Source organism: Sceloporus occidentalis, unplaced genomic scaffold (genome assembly GCF_023333645.1).
Source record: "Sceloporus occidentalis isolate IW3139 unplaced genomic scaffold, rSceOcc1.0.p SCAF_403, whole genome shotgun sequence".
NCBI lineage: Eukaryota > Metazoa > Chordata > Lepidosauria > Squamata > Phrynosomatidae > Sceloporus > Sceloporus occidentalis.
In genome coordinates, this window is record NW_028317383.1 from 93,056 (window position 1) to 109,916 (window position 16,861).

The following is a 16,861-nucleotide window of genomic DNA, read 5'->3' on the forward strand; positions in this document are numbered from 1 at the left end:
CAGGGGGAGGAAATAGATTTACATACGCATTCGGTGTAGGGGTAGGACCGGTATCAGGAGGAAAAGGTCCTACGATCCGCGGAGTCATACTGGTGACGGCAGACAGAGCGCCGGCGCGTTGCTAAGACTCAGCAGAGTTCTTTCTCATATATAAGGTCGATTAATTTGTGAAGCAAACCCCCTGAAAGGGCGTACGGTCTGTATATTTATTTAACTCTCCCCGTTAATAATAACGCTACAGAAAGATAGAGTCATTGACGCATATTATTTGTATTCTGTTCAGCTCTTACGGAGTTACAACGGAAAATGTATAATAAAACTTCTTAAAAACCATCAGTAAAGTTTTGCGCATGGTCCGGACGGGGTCTGCTACACTTTCTGTTGAAATGCATACCTCTGAAGTGTCCCGGTTTTCACAGGACTGTCCTGATTTTCACTTTTGTGCGCTGTGGAGTTCGGCACTCTTGCAGCCCAGGACTCCATTGTAGCTCCAACACCTGCTGACCCTCTGCAGCTAAACGCCACGAGGTGGCTCTCCAGGTGAGCTGGGCAGGTGGTCCCGCCCACTCCCACCTCTAGCCACACCCCAGCACAGGTGCCCCAATTTATACACATGGAATGTTGAGGGGTCTGGGATTGCAGGGCAGCTGCCTCATTGCCCACCACTAGGGCGCGCTGTCCCACAGGCACTCACTCAGCACCATGTTATCATGGCGAGGTTTAAAATGTTGAAAAGTGTATTAAATAAACAGCTTTAAAAAATGCATGTTAACACCCTCCTGACATCATACGGTTAATGTGCGTGCAATTAATATAGTTATCTGGAACGCTTTAAAAAAATTAGTTTTGACACTTTTTGCCGAATCTGCTTAGTTCTTATTCCATAGATCAGAGGGTTAAGCAGGGGAGGGAGGAGGAGGTAGGAGTTTCCCAGTAATATGTGGGTATGGTGAGGGACGTTGGTTCCAAATCTGTGAACCAAAGACGAGGACATGATAGGTACATAGAATGTCAGGATGGCGCAGACGTGGGAAATGCACGTGCCGAACGCCTTCAGACGAGCTTCGGACGCCAGTCTTAAAAGAGTCCGGAGAATCATCGCGTAAGACAGAACTATCAGCAAGGAGTCCATTATCAGGACCAGAAACCCAATGGTTATTCCAACGTGGTCATTAACAGTCACGTCTCCGCAGGCCAACCGCACGACGGCCATGTGCTCGCAGTACGAGTGCAGGATAATATTGCTTCTGTACTCATAGAACCTCAAAGCCAAGAGCGGCAGGGGCAGGATATATGCCACCCCGCGTATCACCGCCAGGACTCCGCTCTTAATGATCACCCCTGGTGATAAGACGATCACATATCTGAGAGGATAGCAGATTGCAACATATCTGTCAAAAGCCATGGCCACGAAGATTCCAGATTCAATGGTGGAAAACGCGTGGACGAAGAACATCTGGAGCAGGCAGGTGTGGAAGTCAATGTCATTGGAGTGGCACCAGAAGATGCCGAGGAGCTTGGGCATGGTGGTATTGGCCAGCACTAAGTCAACGAAGGCCAACATGGTGAAATAGAGATACATGGGCTGATGGAGGCTCGCATCGGTAACGATGATCATAAGGACAGAGTAATTTCCCACAACGGCGATGAAGAAGATTATGAAGAACGGGATAGAGATCCAGACGTGTAAGGACTCCAACCCGGGGATTCCTAGCAAGATGAACGTGGATGGGTGGACACAGGTCTCGTTGAGGACATCCATGATATCCTACTTAAAAAAGCACAGGAACGTTAACTGATTGATGTTGTTTAACATACGTGTCCCAGGAACACAATCTTCTAGGGACAAGCTGGACAAACCAACCCCAAATATTGAGTGACGGTGCAGTCTGCCCTTAAAGCTAGGCCTCTGAGGCAAGGTGCTACCCCTCCCCCAGTTATCCTCACTTTCACCTTCCCCTTCAAACACAGACTGCGCCTAACTAATCCTTACCAGACCTCAAGCCTGACCCCTCCCATTTCGTCGGAGCTCCTTCCTGTCCCAACAGGAAGAAGAAAAAGAGCGGTGGTAAACAGACATCCATTTTTTTATTTATGTTGTTTGTAGCCTGACCATCGGCTTGAGTTAAGAGGCCCACAAAGAAAGTAGCTTGGATCTCTGGATATAAACAGGGGCCTCTGCACAGCCCCCCACCATTAGCGTAGCTAAGCTCGGCTACGATGGGGAAGGTCTACTAGACGAGCTTCAGTGGTAGTCATAGCGTAGGACAAAATTAACAACAAGGATTCACCACCACAAAAAATACATTGAGGGTATTGGGGGTAAATGTATTTTTCTCCGGCCGTTGGCATATCAGAGCGCATTCCATCTGCCATCCATCTGACTTGATTGCGGACTCCTGACCACAAAGGAGGACAATGGGTAAAATACCGTAAAATCTCTACCATCCTATAAACATTCTATAAAAATAAAAAAACATAATTTACTCATTCCTGGGTCCTGGCTCAGTCGACGTCCCCGGAGTCCTCATCTTCTGCCCATTAGGGCGCCCCAGGGACCATGCTGAGATCTAGAAAATAAGAAAAATAGCTTGTTTAACAGATTTTAGACTTTCTCAATATGATTTTTTAGTTTAGGGGGTATGTTATTAGGGGTCACTGTCACAGAGTCAGGCGGTGAGCTGAAAATGTTTATTGAATTTTTTTTTATATTAATATTCTTTGGTTTGTGTAATTACAAACTAAAAAGTTCAAACACGGGTTAAAAAAGACAAAAAAAAGAAAAAGTAAGCGAGAGGGGTATGGGATATGTAGAATCTGCCCCCTCTGTGGCCCGACTCACCACGAAAGACAAGTTTTTTTGGGCAGCAATATTTTTAATGATCATTTTAACCCCTTTATCAAGGGCCATTGTGGAGCATTGTATAACTGACCCGGCTGTGCCCTCTATAGGTAAAATATGGAACTGCAGTAGGATCTGAGCACAGAATCAGTCTTGGCGCCGGTTACGTGTTGATCCTGCGCTAACATCCTTTGCTGCGTTTAGCAGATAGAGCACGCACACAGGCTCGGGGGCTGCATACTCACCGTTTGCATCCATCTGAGGGCCGGAGGTTCCTCGCAGCCGAATGTCCTCGGCAAAACGCACGGTGCTATTTATGATGTTTGCTGCGAAACCACCGGGAGTCCGCGTCCCCCACGCAAACCACTAAGGACCATTAAAGAGCCTGTTCTCCCAGCTGTGGGAGGCAATTAACTGCATTCGGAAACAGGTGATTAGACGAGGGAGATAAAACATTAAACTCATGGCAGAAATGTATGATTCTGTCATTAAAAAAAAAAAAATGCTTTCTCTAAAATATATCAGAACCATCTGTATTCGAGGTTTCCCCCAAAAATAGGGCTAAGAAGAAAATCATTATATCACTCAAATAAACCTAAAAAAATAAAAATAATAAACCTATTAATTACTGATTAAGGCTAGGTTTCCACTTGGTTTTTTTATGCTAAAAACGCCCATAAAAACGCCAATAGCGCCACCTGGCGTTTTTTTTGTGGAAAAACGCTGCAGCCAGATGTTAGCTGTTCTTCAATAGGAAATCGCAGAATGCCATATCCACTTGGCGTTTTTCTGTTTGGCGTTTTTCTGTCTGGCGTTTTTTCAGTCCTCTTTGGCGTTTTTCTGCTTTTTTGGGCTCTGTGGCAGTTTTTCAGAATCGCAGGTTGCTGACACTCTGGCGTTTTTTCAAGGAAATCTTGGCGTTTTTCATCAAGAAAAAAAACGCAGGACAAAAACCCAAGTGGAAACCTAGCCTAAATGTGAAATAATACTGCAGTAAAACTTCAGTGAGGCTAGGTTTCCACTTGTTTTTTTTTTAGCTAAAAACGCCCATAAAAACGCCAATAGCGCCACCTGGCGTTTTTTTAGTGAAACGCACGCAGCAGGCAGATGTTAGCTGTTCTTCAATAGGAAATCGCAGAATGCCATATCCACTTGGCGTTTTTCTGTTTGGCGTTTTTTCAGTCCTCTTTGGCGTTTTTCTGCTTTTTTGGGCTCTGTGGCAGTTTTTCAGAATCGCAGCATGTTGACGCTCTGGTGTTTTTTGCAAGGAAATCTTGGCGTTTTTCTCCAATAGAAGTCTATTGGAGAGAAAAAAACGCCATGAAAAAGCCATGTGGGTTTATTGCCTTGGCGTTTTTTATGGCGTTTTTTCCACAATTACAATGCAGAGGATGGACCCGGTATCTGTGTGTCCTACGAGAAATAGGCTGGAAACAAACAGTTTCACACAAAACAAAGTCCTGGACTGGTTCATATTGAATTTGACACCATTTGGAACAAACATGCCATTACAAACAAACATACGCGACGCATCAACTGGATCCTGCGTGCCAAAAGCAACAGCAAACAATTTGCACCATCATTTGGGGCCAATCTTCCTAGAGGAGCAGACATTCGGAATAAAGCAGGCCTTACAAACCACAGAAAAGAGACAAAAGGGTCTACCAAGTAAATGACATCGGGGGCAGATACTTGCCATTTATCCTAATCCCTTTTAGCTGGGTGAAACTGCTAACTTGTAAAGGCTGGAAAAACTGCCTAAAGTCAAACAAAGCAATTTCCACAGAAAGGCTAAAACGCCAGAAAAAACTCCAGAAAAAAACGCCAAAACGCAGGAGAATGCAGTGGCAGTTTTTTGGCGTTTTTCATCAAGAAAAAAAACGCAGGACAAAAACCCAAGTGGAAACCTAGCCTAAATGTGAAATAATACTGCAGTAAAACTTCAGTGAGGCTAGGTTTCCACTTGTTTTTTTTTTAGCTAAAAACGCCCATAAAAACGCCAATAGCGCCACCTGGCGTTTTTTTAGTGAAAAAACGCAGCAGCCAGATGTTAGCTGTTCTTCAATAGGAAATCGCAGAATGCCATATCCACTTGGCGTTTTTCTGTTTGGCGTTTTTTCAGTCCTCTTTGGCGTTTTTCTGCTTTTTTGGGCTCTGTGGCAGTTTTTCAGAATCGCAGCATGTTGACGCTCTGGTGTTTTTTGCAAGGAAATCTTGGCGTTTTTCTCCAATAGAAGTCTATGGGAGAGAAAAAACGCCATGAAAAAGCCATGTGGGTTTATTGCCTTGGCGTTTTTTATGGCGTTTTTTCCACAGTTACAATGCAGAGGATGGACCCGGTATCTGTGTGTCCTACGAGAAATAGGCTGGAAACAAACAGTTTCACACAAAACAAAGTTCATATTGAATTTTACACCATTTGGAACAAACATGCCATTACAAACAAACATACGCGACGCATCAACTGGATCCTGCCTGCCAAAAGCAACAGCAAACAATTTGCAGCATCATTTGGGGCCAATCTTCCTAGAGGAGCAGACATTCGGAATAAAGCAGGCCTTACAAACCACAGAAAAGAGACAAAAGGGTCCGCCGGGGCGTAGAACTCTACCAAGTAAATGACATCGGGGGCAGATACTCGCCATTTATCCGAATCCCTTTTAGCTGGGTGAAACTGCTAACTTGTAAAGGCTGGAAAAACTGCCTAAAGTCAAACAAAGCAATTTCCACAGAAAGGCTAAAACGCCAGAAAAAACTCCAGAAAAAAACGCCAAAACGCAGGAGAATGCAGTGGCAGTTTTTTGGCGTTTTTCATCAAGAAAAAAAACGCAGGACAAAAACCCAAGTGGAAACCTAGCCTAAATGTGAAATAATACTGCAGTAAAACTTCAGTGAGGCTAGGTTTCCACTTGTTTTTTTTTTAGCTAAAAACGCCCATAAAAACGCCAATAGCGCCACCTGGCGTTTTTTTAGTGAAACGCACGCAGCAGGCAGATGTTAGCTGTTCTTCAATAGGAAATCGCAGAATGCCATATCCACTTGGCGTTTTTCTGTTGGTTTTTTTGCCTGATTCTTCACCTGGACTAAGAGATCTTTTTCGGGGGACCTGGTCCCTTTGTTGGTCCTGCGCGCTCCCCGTTTCCTCCTGGTTGAGTGAAGACACGTCACGTTACGACATGGTTATGATTTATGGCAGGTTCCATTTTATTAAGTATTAGGCTAGGTTTCCACTTGGGTTTTTGTCCTGCGTTTTTTTTCTTTATGAAAAACGCCAAAAAACTGCCACTGCATTCTCCTGCGTTTTGGCGTTTTTTTCTGGAGTTTTTTCTGGCGTTTTAGCCTTTCTGTGGAAATTGCTTTGTTTGACTTTAGGCAGTTTTTCCAGCCTTTACAAGTTAGCAGTTTCACCCAGCTAAAAGGGATTAGGATAAATGGCAAGTATCTGCCCCCGATGTCATTTACTTGGTAGACCCTTTTGTCTCTTTTCTGTGGTTTGTAAGGCCTGCTTTATTCCGAATGTCTGCTCCTCTAGGAAGATTGACCCCAAATGATGCTGCAAATTGTTTGCTGTTGCTTTTGGCACGCAGGATCCAGTTGATGCGTCGCGTATGTTTGTTTGTAATGGCATGTTTGTTCCAAATGGTGTCAAATTCAATATGAACTTTGTTTTGTGTGAAACTGTTTGTTTCCAGCCTATTTCTCGTAGGACACACAGATACCGGGTCCATCCTCTGCATTGTAACTGTGGAAAAAACGCCATAAAAAACGCCAAGGCAATAAACCCACATGGCTTTTTCATGGCGTTTTTTTCTCTCCCATAGACTTCTATTGGAGAAAAACGCCAAGATTTCCTTGCAAAAAACACCAGAGCGTCAACATGCTGCGATTCTGAAAAACTGCCACAGAGCCCAAAAAAGCAGAAAAACGCCAAAGAGGACTGAAAAAACGCCAAACAGAAAAACGCCAAGTGGATATGGCATTCTGCGATTTCCTATTGAAGAACAGCTAACATCTGGCTGCTGCGTTTTTTCACTAAAAAAACGCCAGGTGGCGCTATTGGCGTTTTTATGGGCGTTTTTAGCTAAAAAAAAAACAAGTGGAAACCTAGCCTCACTGAAGTTTTACTGCAGTATTATTTCACATTTAGGCTAGGTTTCCACTTGGGTTTTTGTCCTGCGTTTTTTTTCTTGATGAAAAACGCCAAAAAACTGCCACTGCATTCTCCTGCGTTTTGGCGTTTTTTTCTGGAGTTTTTTCTGGCGTTTTAGCCTTTCTGTGGAAATTGCTTTTTTTGACCTTAGGCAGTTTTTCCAGCCTTTACAAGTTAGCAGTTTCACCCAGCTAAAAGGGATTAGGATAAATGGCAAGTATCTGCCCCCGATGTCATTTACTTGGTAGACCCCTTTGTCTCTTTTCTGTGGTTTGTAAGGCCTGCTTTATTCCGAATGTCTGCTCCTCTAGGAAGATTGGCCCCAAATGATGGTGCAAATTGTTTGCTGTTGCTTTTGGCACGCAGGATCCAGTTGATGCGTCGCGTATGTTTGTTTGTAATGGCATGTTTGTTCCAAATGGTGTAAAATTCAATATGAACCAGTCCAGGACTTTGTTTTGTGTGAAACTGTTTGTTTTCAGCCTATTTCTCGTAGGACACACAGATACCGGGTCCATCCTAGGCATTGTAACTGTGGAAAAAACGCCATAAAAAACACCAAGGCAATAAACCCACATGGCTTTTTCATGGCGTTTTTCCTCTCCCATAGACTTCTATTGGAGAAAAACGCCAAGATTTCCTTGCAAAAAACGCCAGAGTGTCAGCAACCTGCGATTCTGAAAAACTGCCACAGAGCCCAAAAAAGCAGAAAAACGCCAAAGAGGACTGAAAAAACGGCAAACAGAAAAACGCCAAACAGAAAAACGCCAAGTGGATCTGGCATTGTGCGATTTCCTATTGAAGAACAGCTAACATCTGGCTGCAGCGTTTTTTTCCCTAAAAAAACGCCAGGTGGCGCTATTGGCGTTTTTATGGGCGTTTTTAGCAAAAAAAAAACAAGTGGAAACCTAGCCTCAAGGAAGCGTCCTTTAAAAATTATGATTAAAAATAAGTTTTCAGAAATATCTGTCTGTTTCCTTTTTTACCCAATGTGTGGCTTTTGCTCCATAATATAATATTTTCAGGCAGCTGCATATCAGCTGTTTGTATGATTCTCACTCTGTTATATGAGCCCCGATCTACTAAACACCCCGACTCCTTATCAGACTGCTTGTGGGGAACAATAGAATGGCTCAGTCTTAATCACCAAGATGGACACTGACTAATGAAAGTTTATGGAGGAACAGACTTCGGTAGCATTGCCATAAAGCATCACCTTCTGTACTCATAGAACCTCAAAGCCAAGAGCGGCAGGGGCAGGATTTATGCCACCCCGCGTATCACCGCCAGGACTCCGCTCTTAATGATCACCCCTGGTGATAAGACGATCACATATCTGAGAGGATAGCAGATTGCAACGTATCCGTCAAAAGCCATGGCCACGAAGATTCCAGATTCAATGGTGGAAAACGCGTGGACGAAGAACATCTGGAGCAGGCAGGTGTGGAAGTCAATGTCATTGGAGTGGCGCCAGAAGATGCCGAGGAGCTTGGGCATGGTGGTATTGGCCAGCACTAAATCAATGAAGGCCAACATAGTGAAAAATAGATACATGGGCTGATGGAGGCTCACATCCGTAACGACGATCAGAAGGACAGAGTCCTTTCCAACAACTGAAATGAAGAAGATTATGAAGAATAGGATAGAGATCCAAACATGTAAGGACTCCAACCCGGGGATTCCTAGCAAGATGAGCAAGACCAGAGCTCTCTAGATGCTAGTTTCCCCCTTCCTCCAGCCTGTCTGACCAATATTATTGGTTTTGATGGCAGGCTCGTGTAAGTTGGGGTGGTTTTCTGTTATAACTAATTTACATATGATCTGCATATTGTTTTACATATGTTGTGATGCATGCTGGTTGTAGCTCACCACCACCTTATTGAAGAGCTCTTGGAGGCTGGTGGTGATTGCGTCCTCTATAAAGTGAGTTCTTGATGTATCCCTGTGTCAGCCTTGTTTTTGTATTGGCTTAATGCTGTGCTTTTCAGTGGGTTGTCAAATCAAGTATAGCTCCACTTTGGACTGGGGGGAAGTAATAAAGCCTGTGGGTGGTATTGCACGCCACTGCACATGGTGAGTGCGCAATCTCACTTCCCATTGTACCTTTAGGTCTTGGGTTTAAGACAGTTTGATTTTGAACCTGACTAGGCTAGCAATGGTCTGTCCCTAAGTTATTTTGCCTTAGTTTATATATCACTTTGTTTCTCACCAGTGCCAATTAATTTCCCCTTTTATTGATTTCATGTTTTTTTCAATTCACGGTGAGGCCCTCACTATGATTTGGCACACAATCTTGTCACTTTGTTTTTGGACAGTTTTCTTTTTAGAGCCAGGGAAGCCTGGACCTTGCTGGAGGAGGATTGGGAGCCTTTCGGCCCCTTCCTCTCTTCAGAAAAGGACAGCAAATGAGTCTCATCCTTTGGGGTGAGACTCGAGATCTGACCCTTCCATAGGGGGGGGAAAGGAATTTGTCTGGGTTCCCTGTGAGGGAACTCAGTATCGTATTCTGGCTTCTGCTGCCCATGGCACAGTTGCAGAATCCAGGAGCACGCTCCCCGGGCTCCAAGGAAAAAAAAATTGGGTTAAGTCTTGGCGCTGCCCTTGTCATGGCGGTAAAATTAATAAACACTTAACGCGTTTGCCATTTAATGTCAGTGGATATGTTACAGTGTTGATGAGGCGCACGGACCACTAAGCCGGGTACTCACACTTCAGGCCATGTTGATTGGAGGGTCTGCCGGGTACGTGTGGTGGGTGGTATAAAGCTTCCTCGCTACACGCTGGGGCAGATAGGACTAATATATGAGATCTGCAAACCACTAAAGGCGTCCGGCCACGGGAGGTAATTACTGATAACCGAGCAATTAGAATAAAAAACTCCTAAGGTGGCAGCTTTTGGGGCAAACTATTCTCAGTCGGAATATATTGTTCTATCTATCCATGTATATGCCTCAAATAATATCTGGGGTGTAATGTTTCCAAAGTCTCAAATTTAGAGATTCAGACTCTTAGTTTTACTTTACATGGAGGTTGGTAGATATGTTGAACAGCCTCCCAGCAGTGGAATTTGGCGCAGTGTCTGGTTCAGCCAGCAGGTGGCAGCTGAGTCCAGGTCATTTCTCATGGAGAATCATTACATTGTTGCTCCAAATGGGAACGTGGATCCTTAAAGACTCCTCGTTGTCTTTCACGCTTAGCACATGCGCCACTCGTGTCAGTAACATATATGAAAGGGAGTCCCTATCAGAGCTTCTCCCCTCCGACAAGCCGCTTTACACAGAAACCCGCAATCTGCCAGCCCCAATTTCAGGGGAAGACGTATCTTAACTCCAGAAGCAGTAATCAAAAGAAACAACATTCAGCAGCCGGGAGTATATCCCGATCACATCACAGGACGACAGGATGGGCAGTGCCAATAAAAAAATAGCTTTTATTACAAATACGTAAAATCCACAAGATGCCCAAAAACACACGTTCAATCATATAATCACCCAGCGGCTCTTTTTCTGTCTCACACGGACTTTACCACAGGTTCAACTTCGATAAGAGCGAGCGGCGCTTAATATCCTGGTCAGAGCCGGACGCACCAGTAGCTTAACTAATAAATACAATTAAAACCAATTGATGTAAAAATAGAAATTATAGAAAAAAAACACTTTGTGTCAGTAATGATCGCGTGGAACGATATATTCTACATAGTGAAATGTAGCACAATATCAGCAATCAATACGTTTAATATTATATAACAATGCGTTTAATATCATAACGCTGAATGATATTATATAACAACGTGTTTAATAGAATAGCACTGAAAAATATCGTATAACAATGTGTTTAATAGAATAATGCTGAATAATATCATATAACAATGTGCTTAATATAACACTGAATAATATTATAAAACAATGTGTTTAATATAATGCTAAATAATATTATAAAACAATGTGTTTAGTATAAAGCTGAATAATATCATATAACAACGTGTTTAATATCGGAACGCTGAATAATATTATATAACAATGTGTTTAATATCATAACACCAAATTATATTATATAATAAATTGTTTAATATCATAACACTGAATGATATCATGTAAAAATGTATTTATTATCATAACAGCTAAAAATATCATATATAAAAAACAATGTGCTTAATATCATAAAGCTGAATGATATCATATAACAATGTGTTTAATATAATGCTGAATAATATTGTAAAACAATGTATTTAATATCATAACGCTGAATATTATAAAACTATGTGTTTAATATCATAACACTGAATAATATCATATAACAATGTGTTTAATATCATTATACCAAATAATATTGTATGACAATGTGTCAATATCATAACCCTGAATAATATTATATAATAAATTGTTTAATATCATAACACTGAATAATATCATGTAACAATGTATTTATTATCATAATGGCGAAAAATATCATATGTAATATCATAACACTGAATACTATCATATAACAATGTGTTTAATATCATAACGCTGAATAATATTATATAACAATGTCTTTAATATCATAACACTAAATAATATCGTATTACAATGTGTTTAATATCATAACGCTGAATAATATCATGTAACAATGTATTTATTATCATAACAGCGGAAAATATCATATATAATATCATAACGCTCAATAATATCATATAACATTGTGTTTAATATTATAATGCTGAATAATATCGTATAATAATGTGTTTAATATTATAGCGCTAAATAATATTATAACGCTGAATAATATCATGTAATAGTGTGCTTAATATCATACTGCTATATAATTTCATAACGCCGAATAATATAACAATGCGTTTAATATAAAGCTGAATAATATAACACTAAATACTATGATATAATAATGTGCTTAATATCATAACAATGAATAATATTTTATAATACTGTGCTTAATATCATAAAGTGGAATAATATTATATAACAATGTGTTTAATATCATGACACTGAATAATATGATGTAACAATGTGTTTAATATCATAACGATTGTGTAATTTGGCATTTTAACACCCTCCATACCTTTTGTAACTTTTAATACCCCCTTCCCACTGGGCACAGAATAGGTAGGGAGTAAGCGGGATGGCACAGGATATCCATACCCTTCGAGTATCACTATAATCCTACTGAGTGGGGGGGGTATAAGTGAGCTATGCTCCCCTCGCTCCATATTATTACACCCTCATGTGAGTGGCAATCACTGAGGGAGGCTGGAATCCACGGTGGAAACATCTGCAAGATCCTTCCTTTATTCAGCTCATCGTAGTGAATGATATGTGAGTTGAGGGTGATTTAGTGCGAGTGCGAGTTGAGGGTGTGAAGGTGATTTAGTGTGAGTGCGCGTGTGAGTTGAGGGTGATCGAGTGCGAGTTGAGGGTGATTTAGTGCGAGTGCGCGTGTGGAATGGCTTTTGCCAACACGCATTTTCGGTGAATAAACCTCATTAATCTCACAAATCCTTAGAAACAGTCACTTTTCTCTATTAGGCATGTCTCTGGCCTGAGATGTGATTGTCGGTTTCAAGACGGTGTAGAGTGTGATCCAGCTGCGCATCCTGCCCCAGCCCCCCCTGGGGTAATTAATATACCTCCCTGATGCCAGGTCTCTGCTACATATAACCCTTTGCCTTGGCACAGCGATCTCTCTCATCCCCGGCCCCGGCAGCATCCGTTCCTGGCACCTCAGGTGAGCCAACCTAACCATTTACTGTGCAGTGCGCAGGCATGCCGTGGGTTAAATAATACTTAATCGATTAGTAATAATATGTCCAGTGCTGTGAAAGATTACATTTAGATCATAAGTAGGAGATACTTTTCTCTAGCCTTGAAGTTACAAGCGATAGCTGGGACTTTTATCAGTTAGAACTCTGGAGTTTATTCACTAAGGGGGGAGTCTGAAGTCGACGAGCTTTTTCTTGGAAGTCTTTGAGAAATGAGGAGGATTCTGTATGATTTAACAATAAAGCAGCAAACAATCTAACGGGTATTTAATGCATACATTTACAGAATCCAGGGCTACGGACAGAAAGAGCCGCAACTGAGCTGCCCCCGAGACTCTAAATATTAACCCTGTAATAGCCCATCATGCAGATTCTAGGTCGCGATTCCCCGAATGTGTTACCCAAATGGCTCTAATACCAGTTGTCATGGAAACCTTGACTTGTCGTTATTTAAAGATATACTTAATTGGGTCAATTGCATTCAAGCAGGGATATCAACCAGAACATTGACCATCAACTGGGAGTCTTAAATATGATCCCAGCGGGCAAAGACCCTGAGACTTCAGCGGCCAATCCTGAGAGTTCCCAGTTATGGAAATAGCTTTTGCAGCACCCTGTGGTAGATCAGGTGTTATGGTGTTCAGGGGGCACATTAGATGTAGTGATTGTTACTAGACTTGGGCACCAGGGGGGTCTTCGTCTTCGCGCTCGTCTTCGTCCAAAAATTTTTTTTCGTATTCCACGAATATTCGCACGTTCCTGTCTTCTCTTCGGGCGAATATTCGTTTTTTCTTTGTTTTTTCCGGTTAAGGGGTAAATACGGGGTTAACGGGGTACCGCAGCAGCTCTGGCGCCAGAAGTTTAAATGTGCGTATCAGCAACTCTATTGGTCGCCAGTAGGGGGCCTCCTGCTGGCGACCAATGAGCTCACTACCATATATATATAGCTAATATATTCTCGGGCAGAATATTATGCTACTCAGTGTAAAACCAACAGAGGGCAGCATTCTGTCCGAAGCTATATTAGCCATATGTGGCAGTGTGTTCATTTTCATTTATTAATTATTCAAATAAAATATATTCCCATCATCCGCTGGTCTCCCCGCCGCACTCGCAGACATTAATTCTGTCGAACTTGCAAACTCTTTTTTTCTATTTATTTGGGGGGGGTTTGTATTAAACCATTACACGAAAGGATCATGGGAATATATTTTATTTGAATAAATGCAAATGAGCACACTGCCACATAAGTCGAATATATCTTCGGGCAGAATGCTGCCCTCTGTTGGTCTTCTCTTCTAAGTGTCTTCGGAACGAACATGTTCGCCCGAAGACGAATGCACAAGTCTAATTGTTACAGGGTCACCGTACCCAAGGCTGGGTCCCCCTGTTTGAGGGCCGAGGAATCACCAGTCAGTCCCTCCACGGGTCAGTCAGACCACCATTTGCAGTAAAACAAGAACTTTATTTACAAACACACAGAACTTTATACAATCTCAATTCAAGGAGCAACGAACCCAACCCCCAATCCCATCAGCCACATCCCATCACAAATCCCATCAGTATACAGGGGATGTATCAGGTGAGGGGATTAAGGGATACAATGGGTTCCCCCACCTGTGTTATCCCCCCTGTAGTGCGGGGGCCGGCGGGGCAGACAGGGCTGTGCTGGCTGATTAAGAGCACCTAATTGTCTCTTTGAAGGCCGGAGCTGCAGCCACATTCAGTCTCTGGGCCGGTTACACAATAATACACACAATATAAAATATTACCGGGTCACGGGATACGGAACTGGACACAAAAGCATTCCGTGACCCGGATAAACTTTACACCAACATATGAGCCAGCTAGCCTGATACAGGAGGAGATGATGGCTTTGTTGCCTAAATTCACCACGTGGTCTTGAAGGTCCACCATTCCGGACGGCTGCCTTCCCTCCAAGCGTATAAGAAGACCCTGAAGATCACGGTGAGGTTCTGTCTGGTGGTCCTAAGAGGCCAGTCCAATGTGAATGTCCTGGAAGGTACCCCCTCATCATACAGGGTGCTCATTGGTCCAAAATGGTCAATTCATTATTTTTATATCTTCAGACAAAGCGGTCAATAAACTTGCCATTTGTCTGCAGAAGAACGCTTGTCCTGTCACAGTGTGTAGCTTAGTAACAGTATTGATGGGTATTATTTTTTTTTTTTTGAGAAACAATGGGAAATATTTGGTGGAAAGAAATCCAAATAGAAGTTAAGCATTTAGGGAAAAGAAAAATGTCGGTGAGCTAAGCTAGTCCCAGGCTCAAATAATACAAATGTGTAAAATGAGGCCTACCAAACAAGAGTGAGCGCTGCAAATACAGTGTGTACAAAAACCCAACACTGTCTGCGCTTCTCACCCTAATAAAGTTGGCAACAAATATATAAACATAACATAAATGAGAGGTTTTGGTTATATGAATTGGCCAAAGCATAATTAAGCTCACCCGCCACGTCAAGGCGCTCTCTCAATAGGGTGAGAAGCTACTCTCACCTCCTACATAGTGGGCACACAAAGCAGTTTATACGGCTACCAAAACCAGATTAATGTGTTGGGGGAGGTGCAATTAAACCACCTCCCAATGAACCCCTGGACAGCAAGCTGCAACCAGACAGAAGTTACGTTTCTCGGATTGCCGGATAGGTGGTAGAGAGCCCCGGGAAATCAGTCTATCGTTGTGTCAATAGTACAATATAATTTTTTGTTTACTAATTATCATAAATATATTTTTTTTTTTCTTCAAAGACGGAAAATTGCCAACGTTATGACCCAGGCAAATAGTACCAGTTCCAGGCCGCCATATTTTATCCTGCTGGGAATCCCAGGTCTAGAAACCTTTTATCTCTATATCGCATTTGTCTTCTTCATGGTCTACGTGACATCAGTTATTGGAAATGTCGCTCTTCTCTTCATCATTAAGATCGATCGAAGCCTCCACGGGCCCATGTATTTGTTTCTGTGCATGCTGTCCTCCACTGACTTGGTGCTCACCAGCTCCACCACTCCCAAAATGTTGTCAATCCTTTGGTTCAACTTCCATCAGATTTACTATGAGGCCTGTCTCACCCAGATGGTCTTCCTCCACTCCTTTGCCATAATAGAATCAGCTATACTTCTAGCCATGGCATTTGACCGATACGTCGCCATCTGCTACCCACTGAGATACACCACAATATTAACCAAATGTCTTATCACCAGTATCGGCCTGTTGGCTGTCGTCAGAGCGGCCGCTTTAATGGTCCCGTTACCTTTCCTCATCAAGAGGCTGCCATTTTGTGCAGCCAATGTCATCCATCACTCCTATTGTGAGCACATGGCTGTGGTGAAACTGTCCTGTGCCGACACGACCTTCAACAACATTTACGGCATAGTGGTGGCCCTTTTCATAGTTGGCTTGGACTTGATGTTCATAATATGGTCCTACATATTAATTATCCATGCTGTGTTCCAGTTGTCCTCCAGAGAAGCCCAAATGAAGGCTCTCGGCACTTGTGCTTCCCATATTGGGGCCATCCTTGTGTTCTACGTTCCTGTTGTCCTTTCATCGGTGGTCCACAGGTTTGGGAAAAATGTCCCTATTCATATCCATATCTTGCTGGCCAATGTCTACCTCATGCTGCCTCCTCTTATTAACCCCATCATCTATGGCGTGAAAACAAGACAGATTCGTACGCGGGTAGGGAAGCTTCTGCGGCCCAAATCAATGTCCTTCAAAGGTCCTTCAAACTTTTCATGTTTTTGTTGCAATTTCCCCCCTCGCCAAAACTGAGCTTCCCAAAAAAATCCTTCCCGGTCCAATTAATCTGGAATGTAAACTGTCTTTCGTCCGATAGACCCCGTTAATGTATTCACCATTACAGGATAAACCGGGTTTAACAAACATGGAACAAAATATTATGTCACGCGACTGTCCTAATGGGCGGGGCTAGAATAAATTTTAATGTAACACAGACACTGGGGTAACACTGGCTGATACTGGGGGGGAAATAACAGAAACCGACTCCACGGGAGCAGCGAGAACATGACACGTACCCAGGACAGGACTTATCACGATGTCATCCCGTGTAAATGATTTGTGGGGCTTCCTCTG

The 16,861-nt window shown here is 42.7% G+C and overlaps 3 protein-coding genes across 3 annotated transcripts; 1 reads left to right on the forward strand and 2 right to left on the reverse strand.

Moving 5' to 3' along the window:
- Nucleotides 1-817: 817 nt before the first annotated feature.
- Nucleotides 818-1,762, reverse strand: LOC149272894 (olfactory receptor 52M1-like). The gene has a single exon (XM_089506625.1). The coding sequence runs from the start codon at nucleotides 1,760-1,762 to the stop codon at nucleotides 818-820; it is 945 nt and encodes a 314-aa protein (XP_089362751.1).
- Nucleotides 1,763-8,255: 6,493 nt separating this feature from the next.
- LOC149272895 (olfactory receptor 52R1-like) lies at nucleotides 8,256-14,661 on the reverse strand. The gene is made up of 2 exons (XM_089506626.1): nucleotides 14,532-14,661; nucleotides 8,256-8,605 (listed from the first exon to the last, which is right to left on the reverse strand). The coding sequence occupies exons 1-2, from the start codon at nucleotides 14,659-14,661 to the stop codon at nucleotides 8,256-8,258; spliced, it is 480 nt and encodes a 159-aa protein (XP_089362752.1).
- Nucleotides 14,662-15,535: 874 nt separating this feature from the next.
- LOC149272896 (olfactory receptor 52K1-like) lies at nucleotides 15,536-16,540 on the forward strand. The gene has a single exon (XM_089506627.1). The coding sequence runs from the start codon at nucleotides 15,536-15,538 to the stop codon at nucleotides 16,538-16,540; it is 1,005 nt and encodes a 334-aa protein (XP_089362753.1).
- The last annotated feature ends 321 nt before the right edge of the window (nucleotides 16,541-16,861 follow it).